Below are 25,318 nucleotides of genomic sequence, written 5' to 3' on the forward strand. Positions count from 1 at the left end.
AGAAAAAAGAAAATGCATCATAGACACTAAAAGTGAGCAAATAACAAGGAAATTCTGGCACAGATATCTGAGCTAGCACTGCCACCTAGCCTATGTGCCTGAAGTGTTGAGTAGCTCTTTCCAATGATTTGGGGACCCTTTCCTTTTTGTTCAATTATTTTTTAAAGTATAATTACCAGAGTGCTTATATTTTGCAGTTGAGGCTGTCAAGTTTCTTCAACTAATTGGTCCTTCACAGAAAATTTAACAAAAAATTAGCACATCTTTTAATAACATTGCTTTAACTTTAATGGCATTTTGCTTTTCATTTATAATTACTCTGAAATTGTCATTTTCCAAGCCATATCTGCCATTTTTTATGTTTGCTAGCATGTTTGTTTTTTTTTTTAATGAGTTCATTCTAAGAATGCAACTCCTCCACTGCATGCAGTTTTTTAATATCTTTTTCAAATAAATTTTTTAACTTCTTTTTCCAACTGGAGGAATTCTGATAAACAGATAATTTACATGCAAACATGAAGACTGACTAAGCCAACATCAAGGACTTCTACTAAGGACAAACGTGTTTGAGATAGAATGAAGAGCAGAAAAGTAACAGCAGGGTTTTAGTGTCTGAAAATGGATTGGTTCCCAAAATATTGTCCAAACTTTAAAGAAGTTTTGAGCAGTTTGAGCTAAGATGCTGTTTACTGACTTGCACAAGACTCGTGTTCCAAAATGTCCATATCATAGATTAAAACACTTTCTTTTTTGCATAATGAGACTATGCGAGACTATGAGAAACTCTTGAGGAAGTGAGAACTCTTGAATACAAGATATACTGTAAAGTAGCTTTGTAGCTTTGAACTGTTATTCTCTTTCACTGTGAAGCTTTTTGTTTTGTTTTGTTTTTGTTTTTTTTTAAAGGAATAGGATATTGTGATATAAAAGAAAAAGCAAGACCCAAGCTAATAGCACAAGGAAAAAAATTCTATAATACCGGTTGTTAAACTGCAGTCTGTTTCTGGAGATCCTTGCCTCTAGGCTCTGGCACTATTTGGTAGGTGTAAGCTTCAGGACCAAAAGGAGACATGGACAAGCTTTGGATCTCAAGCCAACATTGCAAATATTTAAAGGTACTGCATTTATAAAACTAATTAGTTCACATGCGCAGGATTATCTCTAATAACTATGTCATTATCATCCAGAAAAGGAAAAAGTTCACAAAAACAAAACTAAACAAAAAAACAACCACCAAACGTTGTTTTTCTTAAGCTATCTTTTTTATACATTCTAATCTAATGATTTTCAATTATGTTCAATTTGGTGATGACTTTGCTTTTCAGGAGTGGCCTCACCTCGAGGCTAAAAAACTGCATATATTCTTTCACTGGGTTTGCACGTGTTATGACATTACAATTATTCATATATCATTCAAGTCACTGATGGCAGTAGATGCCTCTTTGGAGAGACAATAATGCTTAGCTGGCATGATTTAACAGTAGTCACTGTTCACTTAAAACATGAACCATGCGTGCAGACTTCATACAGAGTACACTTATACGCTTCTGCTGAAGCCTGAGGAGACCTCTGTTACCAAATCATTGAAAGGACACTGTAGTTTTTGAGCTCATTAATATCTTCTGAGCAATGATCGATCTTCAAACTACCACACTGTGAAACATAGGCTTTGGAATATATTGCCTTTGCTGCAGAGGACAAACTAGATAGCCTGTAGGCAGTCTTTTGAAAAGTGAACTTTGTTAAGCCTTTTACCTTTCAAATAAGAAAATAACATGACTTCAAATTTGAAGTGTACAGTATTGTCATTTTATAGGAAATAACACAAAACCAGCAGAAGATAGTGCCTTCCAGTATTCAGATTTGAATCAGAAAGTAACCGTACTTTCTGAAATTTGTTAATCCACTATTCCTATATTAATACATTTATAAAAAAAAACAGGAATAATCAATGCCATTTAACACTTTTGAATTAATATTCAATGACTTGATAGTTTAACTGAAGTACCATATTTAGCAATATGACTTGTGAATACAACTCGGCATAGAAGCCCATACAAAAGGATTACTGTGCAGTACTTATTTTGCCCCTCTTTTTCTGTGCATAAACCTCCATATGTAATTTTTAAGTTGTCTGGAAGTCAGAAAGAATACTGCATGCATGAATATTATTCCACTGTCTAATCTTATTCTATTATCTAATCTTTCTTATAGCTGTTTTACTACAAAACTCCAATAACGTAAAAAGCGATTCATTCTTAATGGAGCAGTTAATCCATTGTGCATTTGTATTTTAGCCCATGTGAGGTACTCACATTGCTGAAATAACAACAGAGATCATAAGTTGGAACTTTGCTATAAAAATTAAGTAACAATAAAATTGAATCACTAAGTGGATTGAATATTGAACTATTTTCTTCCCTCAAAATGAGCTGGCAAAGAACAGCGTGAGGTGCATTATTTCCTTACAGCACAGAATTCCTCTGTAACTAATAGGATGAAAAAACAACTGTTGATCTCACGGTTTCAGATTTTGATTTTACTTTGCCACTACTGGGTAGAAACTAGGCAGAATAAATGGATATTATTTCCTAAAACTAAGCATACTCTAGAAAACAAACAAAACAAAAACCAATGAGATAATACAATGCAAGTAGAATAGTTTGACTGAGAAACACTCCATTACTTGGAGGACCCCTAAAAGGAAAAATGCTTGAAAAAAAGCCTGTTGAAGAAAAAAATGTCAGAAATGGAGGGACACGTTACCAAAAACTAGAAGTCTATGAAAGACAGCAAGAACTTAAAATGTTGTGAGGATTATGTGACAAGTTCAGAGGAAAAATTCTAAACAGTAATGTTCTCTATTTTTCTTATTGAATCTCTGTTATCTAAATCATGTATCTTTGCATAAGAAAGCAATGACATCCATAACCTTTTGCTTTCTTTTAGGGGGGGTGCCAGTCATGATCAGAAGAATTAATACAACCCTGGAAATGGCCTTCAGAAAAATTCATCCAGAGACATTGCTTTAGATAATAATGTGAGTAGATAAACAGTACTCAGTATAACAGTTTGGAATCTTCATGTTAAATTATTCCCATTTACAAGGAGAAAATGATAAATATATTATTCATAGAGATTTTAATTAGAGAAGGTACAAAGTTTAGATGTGCTTGCTTAGGCTTTCTGAATTTGTCAAGTCTGCAAAACATGGCCAATAACTTTCAAAAAATGCATTTTCTGAGTTTACTGCAAACTCCTACTCTGCATTAGAATAAAATTTTATCAGTGTAGACTGATACTATTCAGCTGTGGATGGAATGTATAGGGAATATAGCAGAGAATAAAAAAATGAAATAGGTATATAAACTTGTAATATGAATGAAATATCAAATAACAAAGATCATTGTGAATTTTTCTTAAAAGCAAAAAACTTCATTCTGAATTTAGGTGAAGGTCAGAATTGGCTCTTAAAGAAATCAGTCTGCTCATTTCTAATATTATGTGAGGTTTACAACAGATGATTGCTGGCAACATGGAACTGTATTACAGGGAGAGCTCAGAAAGTCTATACTCAGATTTTAAAAAGGATATGTCCTTGCTACTTCTAACAGAGCTTAAGGTTCCTCTGAAGTGTAGCTTACAGAGTAAAACTGTTCTGAAAAAAAGCCAATATGAAACAAGGGAGGATGAAAAGGAATATGACCAAGATGTTTGCTTTGAAACTGTACTAGAGTTGCAAACCAAAACCCTGGTGTAGGCATTACTAAATGCCACCATCTGTAGGGTCCAGCATGCACTTATGGCCTGATTCATATGACAACTCATTTGAAAAAGGGATTACAACCTCTCTTCACAAAACTAGAGTCCACTTGATGTGTGCACAATGGCTTTTGTATTTAGTACAGTTGTATCAGTGTCCTGCAGCACCCAGAGTACTGCTGAGGGCTAGAAGAAATTAAAAGTTTAAAATATGGTTGTTTTGCACAGTGTTATGCACAGTGAGCATAGACCAGTGCACTGAATTTGGAGATACAACACTTTTGGAAACTATTACCCTTTAAATTGGATAGGAAACTGCTTTTAAAAACTGTGGGTTCATTGTGGTCCTAGGTATCTTCTTTGTTTTGGATGCAGGTCTCTGGGTCCAACAGAAAAAAATTCTAGTAAATGTTCTGGAATTCTCTTGACATTAGGAACTATATTCTCCTGACTATTTGCACTACAAGAATTACATTTTTTACTATTTCCCCATAAGTCTGATGGAAAAAAAAAAGGTTTTGTTCACTTACTGCGCTCATGAGAGAGTCCAGCACGCTGACAGCAAATGCGGTTCCACATGCAAAGGGCTGTGTGAGGTACAGTTCTGTGTCTGGGTCATCATCATCATCTTGGTCCAAGAACTGAACATTTGAATCATTTACTGAAAACAATAATCATAATAATACAATCATAAAGTGCCTCTAGGTCACCAGTATATGACCTTACATATTACACAGTCAGAAAGAAAAAGGAACAGCTTATGTCTGGAAACACAGACTTGTGCCTTTGACGTCACTGAAAATGAAATCAAGATGGATGTGAAAATGTGCATTTACATATAAAAATCTTTTGATCGGTATCCTGCTCATGAGAGGTGACTCTCGCTCTTGGTAGTTGACTATCCCTTTGCTGTAAAAGTAGCCTTGTGGCAATGTCTGCCTGCACACAAAAGGGATACACACAGCTCTTCTATATACTGAAATAATCCTGGTATTGGTCAGGTATAGTGGCTAAGGTTGTATGCATGCATGTACAGTGAAATGTCATCACAAGACACCAAGTCAAAACCTCTTTCTAAAATAGAGGCTGCCCATAAAACTCTAATTTAGCCCACAGGCATCTGTTAGATGTATTGCTGTGATTCTTACTGGACTGGTGTTAATGCATTTACAGCTCAAAAGAGGATAAACTATCCCTTTAACATGCATTTGTCTGAATGAATGAACAATATTCCAACTATTCTGTTGCAGCACTGCCTTTTGCTCAAATATTTGTCTCTATAACCTCACTTCCACAAATTCTGTATTAGCCAGTGTGAAAAAGGATCTATATCAGACTGCTCTAGAGAAAAGCACAAAGTAATATTTGTTATTTAGACTTTCTCTGGCATTTTATTGTCACAGCTAAGCTCTGTGCCTCTACTTCATACCACTAAAAATAGTTGTTTCCTTGACATCAACTTATCAAGTGAATAATATTTCATTACGTATTCAATTTCCATATTAGCCCTCCACATGAAAGCATGGACTGCTTAGCAATGTCACTGAAATAATATTTATCTTATTAAATGACAAATTAATTTAAAGTCCTCTGCAAGGAAGGAAACTCAGAAAAGTTTTTGGCATTTTCAATGGCATTCTTTGACTATGCTCCTAATCCTTACATGAGCCCATCTGTTGATCCAAATCAGGGAGCTTAGAAATCAACATGACAGCTGCTATTGGTCAGATTTTAGCTTTGGACTTCTAAGTTTAGGAATTCTGTCTGCAATTCTGGTCATCCTGTGTAGCTTCATTTTCTGTCCACTCCTTTCTCAGCCTGTGTATACTACCAAATTTGCCACAGTTTGCTAGCAAAACATGAATATTTACAGATAAAGGCTTGTTATACCCCTCTAAAAGGCATGAGCGTTGCTATCTTTCTCTTGCTGAGCTAGCACTTGGGTATGTTCATACAGCAAATCAGGACCAGAGATGAAGTAGGATTTAAAAACCGTATCTTCCCTCTTCCAGATGTAATCATGCAAACATAACTCCTCAGCATTTTAAATGGAGAAGTGTTCTGCTCTATGAGCTGAAAACTTTCACCCTAGTAAATGCCAATATCTACACTATTCCTTTCTTTATATAATGGCTATCAATTTATCCTCCAGGTTCTTGAGCAAAATAATATTTGAAAGCCTGATGTATCATTTCAAAATGTACTTTTTTAAGAGCTCATGCCTTAGTTTAATTTGCTCACTGTGACCAGGCACTATTGACAGTAGCATTCTTTTACCATTTACATCTGGCAGACTAATACCTGACTTTGACACCTGCTTACTAGTTATGCATGGTGTCAGCTTCCACAGTACTACAAATCCAATCTGAATCCTGGGAGTGCTGCTTTATCCCCAATATCTTTATCTGCCTGATGAAAGTTAGCTGCTTCTATGTCTATGAAAGGTCTCCAGGCTGGGTGAGGTAGGCCTGGACATCTGCTGCTGCACCGCAGGAAATGCTAATCAAACACTGCTCACAAAAGCTTCTGAAATCTCTCTTTATGGGGAGGGAAAAACACAGAAGCTTCAATGCTTTTTTTGCAGCTTCAAAACCTAAGGTTCAGAGAGATGGCCTACTCCCCCCAAAAAACAAATAGCTGAAGGGAAAGTGTGATACTGGGGGTTCATTTCTGATATCTTTTACTTCTTCTTTGACTTCCTCTGAGCACCGCTAAGGCATGTCCACCAAATTGACAATAGGCTGAAATAACAAACAGAGAGAAAGAGAAAGAGAGAGAAAAGGAGAGAAAAATTGGCAGGGGGAGGAGGGGCCCAGGAGGTGGGAGCCCAGGCCAGAGAAAATGAATTGGTGAGAGGTGCTATGAAAACAGCCGGCAGGTCAGACGAGTGTGATCAAAGGTTTACTGATGCTGCGTGAAAAAAAAAATCATTAAGATAGGCCAGAACAAGACAGTCAATTTCAACCAGAACCACAAATAAAACACATTCAAAGCAGTGCCATGAGGGTAGCCCCTCTGATACAGCCAGATAAATAAATAAAAAAAGCTGATGACAGTAAGAACAACAACAACGGAAAATAAGACAGTGATGTGAAGGAAAAAGGCACTTCTTACCCAGTTCAGTTATCATTAGTATGTGGGTTCCACTGTTTTTTTCCTGACTGATTGAAACCAAAGGCAGAAGTTTGCCAGGCTTAGCTAATAAGTAAAGTATTTAGGGGGAAAAGAAAGTACAGAAAGAGAATAAAGTAAGGGAAAAAGACAGGTAAGGCTCTAAAAAATAAAACTGAAAAAGAAAATAAAAGGACAAAGGACCACAAATCAAGTTTGTATTTGCCATGAAAAAGCAGAACAGCTTCTGCACTTCACATCACACCACTTGACAACATAAATACCCACAGTCAGAGAGGAAATCAGAGCCTGGTTACCTACCACCACCATATTCTCAGGGGTAAAATATCTCATACTGTTATACAGAGTTTGGTTACACATGATTAAACAGTTCTGTACCATGAAGAGATAAACAAATAGCCTCTTACTATTGACTAAATGCACAGGAAATGCCTGCTCATACTTACTATGGAGTATTTTGGAGATGTTTTTTTTTATAACCTCATCCCAAAGACCTCTGCTTATTTGTTACATTAGATAAAAAGCATCTTGTCTGATAGTTTGTTTAAAGAAAATGGAGAAAACACAGAGGAAAGAGAGAAATATATTTCAATTGTTCAAATAAAGTGAAACAGCTGTTACTAATCTTTCTTTGGAAAGAGCAATTCAAAGGAGTTATCAGAAAACATGGCAGTGTAACATGCAGTATAGGGAATTTTCTGGATGCCACATAAGAAGGAAAGTGGGAAAAAGACAGGGAAACATACATGATAGGATAAATGCTCTTACCTAGCTCTGTTATAATAGGGATGTTGGCTCCTGTTGTAATGGAGGGTTGACGTAACAGGCCATGGACAGGACTGTTGTCTGGAGATGACCTATCCATACCAGGGGGTGTAAAACCTGAAAAATAAAATAAAATAAAATAAAATAAGATAAAATAAAATAAAATAAAATATCAAAGATATTTAGACATGAAGTCTATATAAAAATGAAAAAGACTTTTTAGGCTGATTGATATAATGACAGAAATTTAAAAAAAAAACAAGACCATCATCAAGGAATTTCCTATCCATTATTTTTAAGAGAAGAACAATAAAGACATCTGACTGTTTTTCTTTAAAGATTAACTTGATTTTCAACAATAATTTCTTAAAAGCATAATCCTTCAGAAATACAGGTCATTTAAACAGAGTAAGGTAGTAATTTGGTAATTTGGTAGCTAATGGAGAAGCTGGAACACATTTTTTTATCCTGGGTACTCCTTATATCAAAACACACTAAATGTTTTGCTTGCTTAAATATGAATAAAAATAATAAACACACACACACAAAAAGCAACTTCAATTTTAGAGAGGTTTATTTTTCTTCTCCTTTTAGCACTTGTATTTATTTTGAATGGGATAGTTAATTTTCATGGCTACCTGACAAGTTAAACCACATTATTTCAAGTAATCCTGAAACAAGTATTCTTCCTCAAATCTGAATTAAAATTATAGTGTTCTGTTTCTAAAACAGTAGTTCAACCCCAGTAGCTAAGTGTTTCCTTTAGTAAGTCTGATGTTTGATCAACATGTAGGATTTAGGATTTGCTGTTTTTCAGGAGCAGTAAAACCAACAGTATTTTGCCTTTCAGACATACATTGCATATGAACATTTATGAAGATTACAGTTACAGAAATACTGAGATGGAAGGGTACATTCTAACAAAAAATAGAAAAGATGGAAGGAAAAAGACACAGATTTTCAAATGTTATGGAAAAGTGATGCATGAAAAGAAACTAGAAAGAGGCTTACACCTTTGGGGATGTATAAGAAGGTAGGAAAGAAAAGACATCAAGAGGCACTCAAAGGAGAAAAGATCTGGAAAGCAGCAAGGCTTATCTCTAGTGAACTGATAATCTTTATGTTTTCAGCCTTATTCTCTGCACAGTTTGAAATTAAGCTCTTGGAACTAAGCTTTTTTTCTTTTCTTTTTTTTAAATTGCAAAAAAAAACAAACCAAAACAAACAAACAAAAAAAAACCTACGGTTGGATTGTAAATGGTTGAATATTGGTGGTTATACAAAACTTTATGCAACAGTTAGTCTAGAAATTCACAGTTTGTCATTTATTAAAGCTGCAGAAAGCACAGAAATGCTCATCTCATAATATCATTGCAGAGGTGATGATGAACCCTGAGTTTGAATTTAGGACTTCATTTAAGACCACTGTCAAAAAAGTGTTTTTAAGCAAATATTTGTGAGCTAGGAATAAGAATAGGCCACATTTGCTTTAAAATACACATTTCTGAGAAATCTTTTTTTTTTTTTAAAAAAAAACTGCATTTTGCCTGAGTTCCTTGACTTCAGCCCAGGGACAGATTTCTGTCTCTCTCATTACTGACCTGAAATAATTTTGATTTTTTTCTTATGCCAATTCTAAATTAATCACAGAAAAATTCCTGATGTAACTTCATTGTTTTCTTGCAGTGTGGAAACTTCTTCCCTCAGTTAAACTTGTTGGTACAGTCATCTGCTACTGAACTCAAAACAAGATGATATAGTTCATTCTTCAGCTACTTTGCAAACCAGAAAATCTCTAAACTTAACTGTATTTTTTAACATGTAGTACTGGCTCTATATTGGTTTTTGTGAAGAATTTTCAATTCTTTTCCAGTGGCAATTACCTTCACTATTAAAATTGTCTCTAAACAAGTCAAACTATAAAGATCGCTTGATCTAGACTTCTTGATGTAATGGAAGTTTTTATTTGATGTTCAGTTTATTTCTCCCTAAATCCTGTCTATATGAAATATATAATAGATAACTAATAAAACTAGAATCACTAAAAGACTTAGCCCTCCAAAAGATGCCAATATGAATTTCCTATTTACAGCATGAGGTCTGTAAGGAGAGAATGTTATACAAAATCTCCAGTGCTTCTGCACAAGGTTTACCATTCTCAAAGAAAGTACACAGAAGCAAGCTAACATTCATCAGTTTAATAGAGAGGTACTCATATTACCAGGGTGGCTGGTCGGTCAGTCTCCACCAAGATCTTATTACTGATGGTGGTCAGCTGGTATAGAGTCTGCCCGGAGACTACCCCTGGCAGATACCAGCTGTGGCAGGTCAGCAAGATGTCCACTAACCCAAGCACCCTAGAACAGTACTTCTGGGGCCAGCCATGAAGGAACTGCTGCCCTCTTTTTCCTGATGGCTTCCTCTCCCTATCTCAGGATGCATTATCTAAAACATCTTTCACTGAATCAGACTCTCCAGATGATGAGCACATCAATATTTCCCAATCAGCTAAAAACAAATTGAAGAAAGTTGGCATAAATGCTTCTAAATGTGTAAATTCTTCTTACCCTCCTCCTACTGCAGTGTACACACATGCAGGCATGCACCCATGTGCACACACACACATTCTCCATACATGGCTGTTTGCATCCACCTCTCTCTAACCCTTCAAATATTTGTCTTCCTAGACAAATGTCTAGAAGTGTTAGAAGATTGAAGTAAATCTGGCATTTCTGTTAGACACAGACTGTCAGGAGCTCTGTAATTGCACACTGCACTCAGTGTATTCAGTCTGAAATGCAAGAAGCATGTTAAAGGGTATTTTTTTCTCCTTGAATGAAAAACAGACTCATGACTAAATATTTCTCATTTTATGATCTGGGAAGATATAAGAAATATCTGCTATTTTAATTTAATTTCCCAGTCTGGGATTAATTCAGGCACCTCTACAAATCGACTTCTGAAAAATATACAACTATTGGAATATTTTCAAAAAAAGAAGAATTGGAATTATTAAAGATTTTGTGTGCCTATATTTAGAGTCATGGCATCAGCCACATTCAGGCCACACTCCTGCTCCCAAGTCATAAGCTAAACTCTACGGATAGGGTTTCTAATTTTTTTTCCCTCTAGAAGGAAAAAAAAGTGCAGGAAAACTAACCTGCTTTATCAGAACTTTCATTTAAAGGCATGAAAAACTACAAGTGACAGCTGTGCAGATTCAGTGAATGTGACATTTTTGAATTTCTTCAACTTGACAAGTAAACACCTTAAATCGGTAATGCTATATGCATAATACATGACCTGTATTTTGACATCCATCATCAAATGCTGACTTGAGAAAATACAGGCTTGTACGTCAAGGAATAGCACCCATAAAGCAGGGAGAAATTCAGGTCACAGGGTATTAGGAAAAGTCTATTTCATTACAGAAGCTGAAACAAGCTAAGGCATCAGATTTAAGATCCATTTTCTGCTGTGAAAAGATCCAATTCCTCTGCACAGAGCATTCATTTAGAAATGACATGCTTTCCTCACAGCCTCTTTTCATTTTCCTTTTCATATTCCATTTTCTCCTTCAGTCCCCAAACCTTGCTCCATTAATGCTCATAAAAATAGTAAAGCAGGGCTGATAGTTGTGATCTTCTTATAACCATAGTGTCTCCTTGCTCAGCAAACAACTGAGGGAGTTACAGCTACAATTGCTCAACAGGATCAATCTCTAGAGTAAAATTCACACAGGCTCCTAAAGCCGAAGTCATTATGTAAAGAAATACAATGGCAACTGGGGTCTTCTGAAAAAAAAAAAAAAAAAAAAAAAAAAATTAATCTGGGGTCATCCTACCACAGCTGGCAGTAGTGCTAGCCTCCATAAGCTCCAAGGAAGGAAATGGCTTGGAGAAATCAGGAAATTCAGGCACAACTTCACAGTGACTTCTGCCCACTGAAAACACTGGCAATAATTATTGTTTGCTCTGCTTACACAAGGTTTGGAGAAACCCGTCTAATGGCCAAATGATCTACCGATTGTGCTGGACACAAACTTGTTTTTTATTCTCATGCAGTTCACTTAACTGAATAACATCCTGTGAAATGCAGTAAGACCTGCTCTATGTAGCAGCGAATAGATCCTTTTAGTTTGCTGGTGTTACACTTTAATGGAGTTTTAAAATAGATACAAATTTGGCTGTTGGAAGGATGCACTGGAAGAATACTTCTGTCCCAGGGATCCAGATGAGCATATTCACAAACCAGATTTTTATGCTACAATTATAAAAAAATTTTCTGTTCCAGAGAGTCATAAAAGATAGTTTACGGCTCCTGGCCCCTTCGCTTTTGCCTCCTTTCCCTTTCAAAGGATACATATTTTATTAAACTGGAAGTATAAAGGCAGAATGTAGTTTACGAAATAGAAAACTCTACAGGTTGTGATCCTGTCACTAAAGTGCGTTGTAAATTGATAATGCCCTTTAATTAAGGCTATTCTGGGGAAAGGTGCCATGGGATTAACTGGCTAAAGCAAGCAGTGAAGTCCTCAAAAATATAATTTGTAAATCATACATGCTATGAACTAGCTCTGGCTCACCTGAGAAGCATGAAACAGAAACCATAATTTGGGCATAGTCAAGTAGCATGCAGGCAGTGAACTACCAAACACATCACTGACAAGTGAATATGGAGAAATATGAGACAAGGATTTTCATTAAGCAGAGTCAGAAAAAAAGAAATAATTCTCTTACAAAAGGATCTCACATCTCTATCCCTTTGTTACTGTTTGCTGACAATGTTCATTAATATTCTGTTGAATTCAGTGCAATGATAGACTATACCTGTTATTCTCCGAAGTACAGCCACTGGGGTACACCAGAAAAGTTCAGCAGCAGTCATGCAGCTAAAAAGCTGCTGACATTCATGGGAATCTGTTACAGTCATTCAATTTAGAAGCAATTCTAGCTTCAAACATCCCGTGCGGTCTCAGACAGAGAGATGTAGTTTGGCCTCAGAATCTGAATATCCTAAATTCTGATACCAGTTCTGACTTCTATTTTAATTTGTGCCTGAAGATTTAAAAATTCTTTGGAGATTATCTCTACAGGTCTTGAAGAGAAGAGGAATGCAGGAAAGCAGAAGTGCCTCTGTAAGCTCCTCGCTCTCTCAAGCTGCAATCTCAGCAGCATCTGCACAGATGCTCTCTTCCACATCTGGGCCCAAACATAGCCCAAGCTACAAGGAATGAAGAGTAAAGAGGATATCTGTCTCAATTGTAACAAGCCTCCAGTGCACTGAGACTGGAACAACCCTTAGTGCAGTGAAGGCTGAGAACACCACTGCAGAGAAAAAGCTGTTCATCTTCCCTCCAAGAAAGTGCTCTTCTCTAATGCCTATTCATTCCCATTCTGTTGAATTACTCATAGTGAAAACATCCAAACCAAAACTGTAATGAAGGCACAGGACAATGATGATGTTTGCTCTTCCAGCTGTTCCTGGATGTGTTAGCAGACCCACATGTTGAAAGTGTAAAGGACTGCTCTAGTGAGGCAGGGTTCAGTTGTAAAATCAAAGATTAAGGGCAGGATTGGAGTTTCATTGTCTTGAGATCTGGGGCTGAATGACACCATGTTATTTCTGTTTTCAACTTTGAGGCTTTTTATTCACAGGCACTTATCTGAGTCCTTTCCCAGTTTGAATCTCATTTAGAGTTTCACTATCAACCACTTACAAAATCTCATGATTAAGTCCTTCTGCAAATGCCTGATCTTTATACAAAATCTCATGCAATAATTACGCAGACCATAACTGCGCAGGTTTACCACAAGCTTACATAATTCAAAGCTACCAAAACAAATGGAATATCTTTACCAAAATCTTTCAAAGCATAGTCTTGATATTCTCTTGACACATTCTTTGGTTTTTCTCATTTTGTTCAGGAAGTACCAGTAGAATTAAAGACATATTTGAAAAGAGGTAGAAGAGATACTTATATTCATTCATTCAACATGTTGTGGAACAGTGATTATCCAAAACACTGCGGAGTACGCTTACATCCATAACATAATCAGAAATGATAATTCCTGCTTTTCTACACACTTTAACTAAAACATTAGTGCTCAAGGTGTTCATTTACTGAATTGTTCCTACTCTCTGCTTACCATTTTAAAAGGTTTCTATGCTAGATACTTCCTAAAGTATAAAGTTGTTAGCATCTAAGTATAGCACAGGCTTGCAGCTAAAATAATTTACTATAAAATGATGTCAAATCTTTCTCTGTTTGATCATTAATCAACCTTGCACATCTAGACCCCAAACAAAAATAAATAAATATGCTGAATAAAACTTATTAAATAAATCAAGCTATATTACCTAGTTCACAGAGACAGGTATTCAATAAATACAAATAAAATAGAAAGCTTACCATTAAAAATGATATATAATCATGTTAGTCAAGACTCTACATTATGTCATTATGTCGAATAAAGTAATTTTTTTCCTTAGTAAAAAGGAAGAGCAAAGCCAGATTTCATATCAAGCAAGTAATAAAAACATTTTGATAAATATGTGAAACAATGCTGTCCAACACATGATTGGCAACTACTGAAACATAAATTAAACAAATTTCCCATTGCTGCTTATGGGAAAATTATGCAGATTAGAATTTGATTAGGTTTATATCATGAGACTCAATTTGGACTTTTAATCTATTAAGCTCCAATAAATGAGGCATCTGAATAGCTCCCCTGAGCTGCAACAGTAATAACCACAGCAGTCATTTTTTGCAATATATATTCTGACAATTTCTTTAGCAGATGAAGTTAAAAAAATTCCACATCTTTAAGTACAATTACTTTATAACTTTACAAAATTTCAGGTGTATGCAGGGAGGAAATAGATCCTACAAAATGCTTAAACAGACATTTTGTGATAATCAACATCTGTCACTGTGTTCTAGCAATATTGTTTTTCCATTGACTTGGATTTACTTGTGTTAGGCTTCATGGTCTGTGTGGGCTAAACAGTGCCAGCAGACTTTTAAATTGCTCAAGCTGGAATTGAGCTGGAAACCTATGATAAGATGTCATTAAGTTCTCTATAGGCTGAGTCAAAACTAAAATCCCACATTCAAGGCTGTCCTGGGGATCAAAGATTTAACTGTGAAGGCTAAGGCCTCATTTTATCAAAGAAATCTGAACTGGTTTCACAGAAGTGAGTGCTGAGACAGGTTGGATTCAGATCAAGACCACCTCTAATTTATATGGCAAAGGTCTACTGCACATTTCCTGCAGTTTAATCTCTATACAAGTATCCATAAATTCTCAAGACTCACTTCATTTTGTAAAAAGCAACTCTCAGCAAAGAGTGCCAACTAGGGGGCATTTAGCATCATGTCAGATTTCACCAAATCCTGTCACAACTGTTTAACTGACAGGATGCCATAAAACCACATAGACAAATGTCAGTACACAGGTGACTCCCAAAAATTAAATTTCAAAGACTTGATTAAATGCTTGGAAGAAATGGAAACTTTTTTTTTTTCTTTTTTTTTCATTTTAGTGTGAATATGTTTTTAAATATATTAACAGAGAATTATATTATTAGCACAAACATAGCATCAAACATATCAAGAGGAAACTACGTATCAAAGAGAAGTATGTTAACATAGAATTTAAATATTTTAACAGAAAATAATTTCCTTCTGGTCTGCCATACTAAAAGAAAGATTCTCCATAAGCCAACATTTTTTAACAGAAGTCCAAGTCGAACTCCTTTTTGTCACTCACACATTGCTTTCAGTAACACACAGAGTAATAGCTCTGCTAAAGATATGTCATATGCAAAAATGAATTTCATATTCTGCTGAATACTAACTTAACTAACTTTTCTGGAGAAAAATTTTTCTCACCCGGGTGCAGAAGGGCTTGGAACTAGGTGATTTTTGTGGTCACTTCCAACTCAAGCCAATCTATAACTCTGTACTACATCTCTGCTGCAGTCTAATCAGAACCTTTCAAATAACACACTGTGCCGAATTTTAAATGGGAATATAGAAATTAAAGAGTTTTAGACATTTGAATATATTTTTTCAATGTATCAATTCAACAGCACAATTTTCAGAAGTATCAGTATAACTAAACTGTATGTAAACCAGCCCTGAACCTGCCATGAACAATAAAGTAAAAAAGTACCTCCAGAAAGTACTTCCACTCAGCCCTCTAATTCTGAAGTTCACAGGAATGGCTAACACATCAACCCAGCCTTATACTCTGTTCATATCAATATAATCTCCCTGTTCAGTATATCATATATACAGAATGCCACGTGCTATTTTAGTTTCAATATAAGTCTAGCAGGTACTAAAACTGGCTATTTTCTTGCAACTACTCCTGATTCTGACTGAAAATGCACATACAATGAAATGTCCTGATTCTTTCTACTCCTTTTTTTCACATACAAAATATATAAATAGAAATTGCACAGTTAAGGAATACTGATGTTACCCAATTGGTAAGGTTTGAGAATCTCTGCTTCACTCAGTATAGTCTCTAGAATCAAGAAGGAAAAACAAACTTTCATTGACTAAGTTTGCAACATTTTGGCTCAAAATTTTTCCCCTCTTCACTGAATATTAATCATAGAAAGAAAAGAAATTCAATCATCATTATAGAGTATCTCACATTATTTTGAATTTTTGCTAAGATACTTGAGGTTTTGGCTTATCTCACATAGTTCAAATATATTTGTATATTTAAAAAGTACCAGCATGAGTTCATTTACACACACCTGACATTTATTTAATTTATATGGTCTTCAAAATGCATTTTTTACTAGAAATCAAGCTGGCAAAGACAATAACAATAGTAAACTGTTTTGTGACATTATTTAAGCAGTGAAAATTAAGTGGCAACTATATAATGTATGACATGGTATCCAGTACACAATACAATCATTCTAAGAATTTATGAGCTCCTTTTTAGTTTCCAGCATAATACTGACTATTTACTGTCACTCACTCATCTAAACATTACTGCGGGTTTCAAAAATGGCTTAATAAAACATTTAAACAATGTATTAACTTTCCTACTCAATATTATTTATTATAAAGTTAAACAGATTGTTACAAATTGTTTTCACGTTAGAATTTCAGTAGTACCAGTATGAATGGAAATAGCCATCCTTTCAAGTATGGCTTTTAATATTTCTGAGCATCTATTTCTTGTTATTTGATTCTAATAAATATTCAACTTGGAATCTGGATTTTTAAGAAGTTTGAGGTAGTTCAGAAAGTTTGAATCTGAAATATAAACCTGCAGATAAATAACACGGTCTACTTCAAACTACACAATGTCAAAAACTTAGTCTTTCTTTACAGTTGATATGGCCAATCACAGAACCATAAAAGACAAAAATGCTGAGTATATAAATACACACACAAACATATGCACACACACATATAGGAACTTATTACTGAAAAGTTTCAAGTAAAGCTTCTAAGAAGATATCTTCATATAGGAACAGCTAGAAAAAAAATTGTAAGTTACTGAGTATTTACAACAAAGATGGTCTTTAAAATACAAAGATTAAAATCCTAAACAGAATGGTACAAGTATCTTATATGAATTTAATTTTCATTAAAGCATAAACTGTTTTTGAGCAGATTTATTCTTGTCAGTAAAGGAACATTTATTCTTAAGAATTTCTGATGTAATTGTAGCACTATTAATCCAACCCATCTGTTCTCAAAGAACACAAGAAACAATTCCCCTAAGTGCTTTTCAGCATCTTTATGACACTGGTTTCAGCAAAATTTCTTTTTTTTTTTTTTTTTTTTTCCTGGTTGGAGGAGAAATTTTTTCAAAAATTTCTTGCTATTTTTGCCCTCACTTCGAGATTAATTGTCACAGAACATATATAAGATATAGAGATATAAATTTAGCAGAAATAAGAAATTCTATGAAAGCACCTAATCTGATTATCCTATCAATGTATTTGAAGAAAAACTGTAAAACAAACAGGAAATCCATTTGAGGCTGCTATGAAAGTAATGCCACCTATTTTATTGTGTCCATGATGTCAGAGGCAGATGGTGGCGGTACAGTAGCAGAGGCTGAACCTTCTCACCAATATTCCATTAAATTTTGTTGCCATGAGACAGATGGCAACAGGGGCAGTCTGAAAAAATGCATCTGACACAGTAGTGCATATGAAGCAAAGATGTGTCATTGAATTCCTCTATGCAGAATAAATGGCACCCACTGATATTCATCAATGTTTGTTGAATGCTGATAGAGACCAAACAGTGTGAGCAGTGAGGCAGCAGGTGCTGCATTTCAGCAGTGGTATCAGCAACAGTGAGTCATCTCCATTGGTGCCGATATTTACAAGGATGGCATGCAGGCTCCTATCCATCACTGGTGAAAATGCATTGCTAATGGTGACGACTATATTGAAAAATGTTTTTTTCTATGTCTGAGAATTTGATCTATCAAATAATGTTACAGAGATCTTTTTATCTGTTGCAGTTCCCATGGAAATGAATGTAAGGCATTATTTTTGGAGCAACCTATGTATCTACATTGCAGAGATACTTTGTTTTCTAATACTAAGAAGTAATTGTGACCCTATATTAGTAGTACAGTGTTTGAAATCTGAATCTGAATAACAACCAAAATTCAAATCAGTCTGAGGAGTTCAGTCTCAACTATACTCTCGTAGGAGCTACCCTACATCTCTAAGAAGAGTTGGCAAAAGATCACAAATTCTTATTACACTACAGATATCTTATACTACCTCTTGTATCCAATGAACCACAGAAATTCTATATTAATATTGGGGATTATTGGATACAAATAAATAACTAGTCAAGAACTAAGTTCACCCTTCCTTTAACAAAAAAATCCTACTGTATCATTTGTAAAATTCACACCCTTTTTGGGTTCAGTTTATTCAGATTTTAAAAAGAAAGGCTATAAAAATACAGCATTAGGAACACAGAAGATCCTCAAATGAAAGCAGATCCTCAGCATGGCCTGCATATCAATCTCTGATGATGCTAAAAGTTTTGGAAGGTTGTAGGTATCCTGAAACTATCAAGCTTTAGAGACTGCCTATTTTGCAAAGGCTGGTCTGCCTCAAATTCAACCGTGTTAAACTTCAAGTCTATTCTGATAGAAGAATATGCAACTATTTATTAAGTTTTGTCCTAATGCTGGCTGTCAAATGGCAGTTCTGCAACTCACTAGCAGAAGTTAGTTTCCACTCTTCTACAACGGCTATTAGACCAGGATTTAATTGCTATAAACAAAGAAGTAAAATCTAGCTTTCTCCTGGAACCTTTCTAGTTCCAGTGAAATCTGCAGGATTTCACCAAAGCTTCCACACTACATACAAAAACAGACACTGATCTATGAATTCAAGTATGTCCTTCAAAATAAGCAATCTTCATGCATATAAATTACAATTTATTAAACAAACAATACGTACTGAAACAAGAAAGATAGCAGAATTAAGCTCATGAGGCTGCCTGGTATGGCATATAACTTTCAAACTATCTTGTAATCCTGTAATATATTATCTATATATTCCATTTTCTTGAAGTTATCTTCATAATCAGGATGCTATCACAACTATCATGGGCATTGGAACTATTTTTAATTTTAATTTAAAGAGCAATTAAAGAAAGACAATGGATACACAAGATAATAAAGTAAGTGATTAGCAGGATGCAAATGACATAGGCTTAATGATAATACCCTATTCTATTCTCCAAAGGGCCTATTGAGAGGAACCTTTTCTACATGTGGTTGTTCAGCTAATGTGCCTCTGCCTACAATTACAACATTGCTGACACCATTAACCACTGAAACAACATCACTTTTTGAAATCCTTGTTGTCTCATTAAAATGCAAAGGGTCAGATAATTTACCACATTGTGTGTCTTCTTTCCGCAGAGGGTAATTAGCAAGCATTACCCAGTATGAACTCCTACTGAGAACTAGTGAAACTCTGTGAAATATTAAAAAATATTTAAAAAAAATATTTGATGGAAATGTGCAAGATTAACAATGATAATCTTAATATACCTTTATAGTCAAGAGGCCTTGAAATGTAGACTTTTTATATGTTGAATATCAGAAGACGTTATGGTTGGCTGTTTTAGAAACTAATCTTTAAATTTTCAGAAATTTCAGAAACTTATGCAATTTAGATCTTGCTTAAACAAATCTAGACACGTATCTCCTTCTGCAATTAAGAACATTAAAGAAACAAAGAAACACAGCTGCAGAACACCTTAAAGTTTCTTAAAGGCTTACAAAGCAAATCTTTTTCAGAAAGACTTTTTGCAGCTGAACACACAGATTGGAGTAGTACATTCGAATGTCCAAGTTCCTGTTAATTGAAGTCCTATACCATCATTTAAAACAACCTTGATAACATTCACTATTGGCTTATATCTCGTCAGGGAGCAGAATGATCTCTTATTCTTTAAATGGAAGTTTGGGGACATAAAACACATTCCAATAAAAGTGAACAGAAAATTATGAATTCATTAAACTACTTTGGTATCTTGTGCTATATATAATATTTATATTCCAACTACTGTAAAATATGCTTTAATATCTTTAGGCAACTATAAGGACTTAAATATTTATAAAATGGCTAAAGATAAAGTATAGCTCTCTTATTCCTACATACAGATGATGTAAGGCATGCAATCAAAGACAATAACACTTTCAACCCATTTGTCATCTTAAAGGAGCCTTTCAACTTCAGATCCCTTGTGTGCAATCTACATAAGAGTTGTTGCCTACATAGGCAACTCCAAAGGAGTTTGCTCCTTAAAAACTACCAAGAGTGCTATACTTCACATAAAACAGGGTTTTCTGAAAATGGAGACAAAACTATAAATTTGCAGGCAAAACAGCTCCAAGTGGGGCTTCAAAATACTGCTGTATTTATCTCTGGGACATCTGGGAACAGGAAGCATTTTGATTTAATATTTCATAACATAGAGGCAATTGCTTCCTTGCCTAGTGTATAATTAATGCTCATAAAAAGAGCAGTTTTTTTACTCCTCAGCATCAGAAATGCACAAAATAGTGCACCTTCATAATAAGGGGTTTGCTTTCAAGATGTTGAACAGCAAATAATAATAAAATAGAGTCACCATGGATTTATAACAGTCATGGGATGGTTAAATATATTTATAGTATACGTGTGAAATAACATGTTTGATGTACTGTGCTATCTACCTCTTTTTGCCCAGTTTTATCTTTCTCTGGCTGAAGCAGAAGACGTCCCGAAAGCAGAGGAGAAAAAAAGCAATTGTGAAAGTTTGATGGCATTTGGGCTAGAACCTACAACCATTTCTCATATACATAGAAGTTGTATAACAAAAATGTGTCTCTCCAGCCATTCCCTAACACACTTTTAGTTTATAAGCAACAGAATCAAAAATCTTCTTTCTTAGCAGTTTTTTTTCTCATCCTGGGAGAACTTTGAGGGAAAGAAGAAACTGCTCTCCATGCATTTAAGCTCCAGCAGCTAATGTTAGGATCCAGCTATGAGGAGAAAAGAAGAAATGTAAATGGTGCTAGGTGGGAACTTTTCTCTCTGGAGTTCTCGTGAAGAGTGGAAGGCTGGTAGTGTCCTGTTTGAAAGAAGGAAATGACTACTAGCACAGACATCTTTGACATCCATGAAACAAAGTTAAAAGAACAGTCTGTCTCTCTTACTGTCTCTTTATTTTATTTCTGTCCAAATCTTGCAAAGACTTAGACATAATCTAACATTACACAGGTGGATAGTTTCACTGAAGTCAGAGAGATTTATTAACTGGTATAACATTAAGGACATAACTTAAGTTTTGAACAAGAAAAGTATCTGATTGTAAACCTGCCAGGGCAAAGGCTATATTTTATTCTTGTATATATCAAGAGTATGACAACAAGCTCTTAATTCCATCTAGAGCTCCAATATGCTACAATGAAATAAAAAACAGCTATCAGCTGATCCATCTGGTTCAGCAGGATAAGAAGTCGTGTGCATGTTGAGAGTAATGCTAAATTACTTACTTATCATAGTGACCTAATCTTCAAATATGGGATTTATTTTCTTTTTTTCCTTTTTTTTTTTTTTAATTAGTTACAATTTGTTATTATTAGTTTGTTATTATGATGTAGGACACATGCAGGGAAATTAAAAAACCCTTATCTAGTTTTTCAATGACTAACTTCATTACTTGGGATGATCAGTCCTGGTTTTGAAAAATAATGAAACAAAACTACAACAAACATTCCAAAAATTCAGTTGGTTAAACAATAACAACCAACAAAATGAAATAATAATAATTAAAAAAGCCAGATGTTATTTTTGTCTATCTACACAGAAGAATATTTACAACAACTGATGATAGCAATAGTATGTGGTACATTCAGGAACACAAAACATAAGAATATGCTTATCAGGTGTAATCCCTGTGCTGAACTATCCAACCTGATGAACCAGTAATCCAGATGTATTTGAAAGTAAGGTACTTTATTTTTATTTCTTAATGTAATATAACAAATGAAACACGAGAAGCAGTGCTGGGTTGCCACAAAATGCTTTCCCTGTCAGCACAAAAATAAATGCATTTATGATCAAATAATACATTTTGAAATCTTCATTGAAAAACTTATGAGTGTAAAGTCAGACAAAAAGAAATCCACATTCATCAAAAAATCCTCCTTTAGAAATAATCAGCTCAGAATTTTAATTTTTTTAACATCTGAACTTATAACAAACATCTCTAAAATTAACAATTATCTCTGAAATTGACACAGTACCTTTGCTTTTCAGACATTTATCCTTCCCCTTGTTTTCCACTTCAAGTCCTGATAATACTATACTTCCTTCCTTTTGCTAACATTTCATAGATAAAACAATGAAGAATAATTAATTAATAGAGGAGAAAGAAATTGCTAACTCCAAGAACAATGGAATGTAGATCTGAAATTTATTTTAATAAGAATTTTCTTGCAGAAGATTGGTAGACTTAGTCCATCAAGAGTTGCAATAATATAAGAATCTAAATGAATAATCTAATGAAACTCAATGGCTTATGAGTGACAACATCTCTTCCTGTTCTATCAATCATAGCTTAAGACTCCTCCAACAAAAAATGATTATGAAACTAGAAGTAATTTTAAAGGAAACCTTAAGAAAACGAAACCAGGCTAATTGGACTTGTGCAAGTTTATTTTAGCTTGCATAGTCTGTGATGCTTGAAATTTAGTGTCTATAATTCTGTGTATATTAATTTGATTTTATAGGATTTTCTGCAGAAAATTCCTGCCATGACGTATTATTCAGGAGTTGATCCCTTCTTTTTTTTTTTTTTTTCTTTCTTTCTTCTCTCTTGTTGGAGGATTTTATTACAAGAACAGTCAATGTAGGCCTAGAATGCCTCACTTGTTGAAGTAGCATTCCTAGGGAAAATTCTCAGAGATTGAAGTGGTTCATAAAACAGTTGCATTTGTCACTAAGCTGAAATACATCTACTCTTCTGTACCATGAGTTGTCTTGTAATGCCCACTGAAAAAAATGCTACTATACAGCCCTTCCTTTCCGTACTTTAGACTGGTTTGAAACCATAATATTTGTTTTTTAACTGTTTAGCAAGGTGGGTGGTTTTTTTTGTTTTGGTTTTATTTTGTATTTTGTAATGAAACATATTGCTCCTATTATATAGGCCTGACTCAAAATAAGATGTAAATCACTATCCAATAAAAGCAAATTACTGAGTTTGGTATCTGAATTTATAACCCAGAGGCTACTCTGGTACAGTATTTATAAATCTTTAAACTGTTAAGTATAACTGTCTGGCTTTTGGGAAGAAAGCCAAATAGCATTTTTAGTTACAACTCAAGAAAAATATCTTGTGTTCATCTGGTGAGTAAAACAAGTAAAGTTCCCACAATTTAAGACTCTGAAAGAAAGTACAGGAAACATGAAAAACTAGACAGGAATAGTCAATAAGTGTTACTTGAAGAAGAAAGGATGGAAAAAGTATGGGAAGATCAACAGAATGGGGGAAGAATTACTGGGGCTCCCCCAATTTACTGCCAAGGCAGAACCCATCCCAGACTCCTTCCCAGGTGCTTTGGAGGAATGGAGTACAGATGCTTATCATGGATCTAATATTCTTTGATCTTCTCTCCAAAACACATCTATATAAAATAATTCATTTTCTAGTTGAGGGAACACAATTAGAATCAGAAAGGATCAAGCAATAAGAACAAATCTGCAGTATCTGAGGTTGGTTTTTCTTTCTGCCAACAAAAATGTAACTTTTTATAAACCTTTCTAGGAAGATTATCAATGAACATCTTGTTAAAGATAAAAATAGGACTCCACTTATCACAAATAAAAGATCTGAGTTTATGAATCATTCTGTGAAGATGTAGCCAGAAATCCAACTTTACCAAATTTTATATTTCAGAAGTTGAGATGTCCTACGGAAAATGGCAAGGTTTGCTGCAGATTCAGTGGGATATACTTTGGCTTTGTCCTTGGAATCTACATCTCCCAACTCATTCTTTGGACATCAGATTCTGCATTCCTCCCATTTAGTGAGTCTAAAAAGTTGCCCAGTCAGATTAGAAACCTTCAAAAGCCCTTAAAATAGTTTCAGCATGAGAGATTTTAACAACACAAGTCCAATTTGAAGGATTTCCTTCTCTTTTTGAGTAGAATAACACAGTACACTTTATGTAGGGGAGTCTAGTAAATCCTTCCACAACAGTTAGATTTTTCCTTCTAATATATGCTGCTCCTGTGTTGTCACCAGCTAGACAGTGATGAAGAGCATAGATTTGACAACTTAAGTAGTTTAGTCTCATCTGTTCTGGGTACTCCAGGGTCTGCAGTAATTCTTGTCCAGAATTTATTTTGTTTTCTCTGCCTTGGAATTGTGAGGACAAGTAAGCTACTTATTCCGTTTCCTTCAGAAGGTCAAGGCACTGTACTCCCAATGGTTAGTAGATAATACTAATATTAATAGTATCAGTTAGTATTCAAGACAGATAGACCAGAGAACAAAGATGTTGTCAGAATATTTACCAGGTCTAGACAATTGATGCAAGCCAGCTCAAAAGCTGAAGAATATTTTAATGATATGAAGAGACACTACCAAGTCTTTGTTTCTGCGTGATAACTCCTTTGTCCTTAATAAGTTCACCTTGAACAACTAATGAGAAAATACTTTGTTGATATAAACGAGATTAATTCAGGAGACTTTCTTTTATCAGTTAATTTAGCTTGGTTATGTGTTTAAAAAAAAAGTTCTGGGAACCAGAGGCCTTACTGTTATAGAATTTTGCCTACCAAGAAAATTTGCCATGGCATGTCCTTTGTTCCTTCTACAAGCCCCTTTATCACCAATTTCATATGTCCAGTTGTTGGTATGATTCTATCTCCCTTGCTGGAAAGGGGTGGCTTTGATGGATGCAGAAGGTTGGCTACTTCTGAATGTTTATGTGACTAGGGTGGAAGTGACTTAGGAGTTAAGGGAGGTGAAGAGGATGAGCCCCTGTAGAAAAGGGAATGAAATCTCAAAATTTGATAGTTCTTTTTTCCTCATATAAAGAGAAGACAAAGTATTTATAGACATGGCACTATATTTCTG

The 25,318-nt window shown here is 34.8% G+C and overlaps 2 protein-coding genes across 29 annotated transcripts in view; one reads left to right on the forward strand and one right to left on the reverse strand.

Moving 5' to 3' along the window:
• RPS24 (ribosomal protein S24) overlaps positions 1-25,318 on the forward strand; it is a 773,435-nt gene that overhangs the window by 131,116 nt on the left and 617,001 nt on the right. The window lies entirely within an intron of this gene.
• KCNMA1 (potassium calcium-activated channel subfamily M alpha 1) overlaps positions 1-25,318 on the reverse strand; it is a 432,315-nt gene that overhangs the window by 15,291 nt on the left and 391,706 nt on the right. For 16 of the 28 annotated variants that reach the window (XM_052676755.1, XM_052676754.1, XM_052676770.1 and 13 more), the window contains 2 exons: positions 7,663-7,776; positions 4,293-4,423 (listed from right to left, as the gene is read on the reverse strand). In XM_052676755.1, coding sequence (XP_052532715.1) covers positions 4,293-4,423; positions 7,663-7,776 — 245 coding nt within the window. Of the gene's footprint in view, positions 1-4,292; positions 4,424-6,876; positions 6,961-7,662; positions 7,777-25,318 lie in introns of all 28 variants that reach the window. The other 12 variants (XM_052676753.1, XM_052676752.1, XM_052676751.1 and 9 more) reach the window with 1 other exon arrangement.

Source organism: Tympanuchus pallidicinctus, unplaced genomic scaffold, assembly GCF_026119805.1.
Source record: "Tympanuchus pallidicinctus isolate F22 unplaced genomic scaffold, pur_lepc_1.0 scaffold16, whole genome shotgun sequence".
NCBI classification, from domain to species: Eukaryota; Metazoa; Chordata; class Aves; order Galliformes; family Phasianidae; genus Tympanuchus; species Tympanuchus pallidicinctus.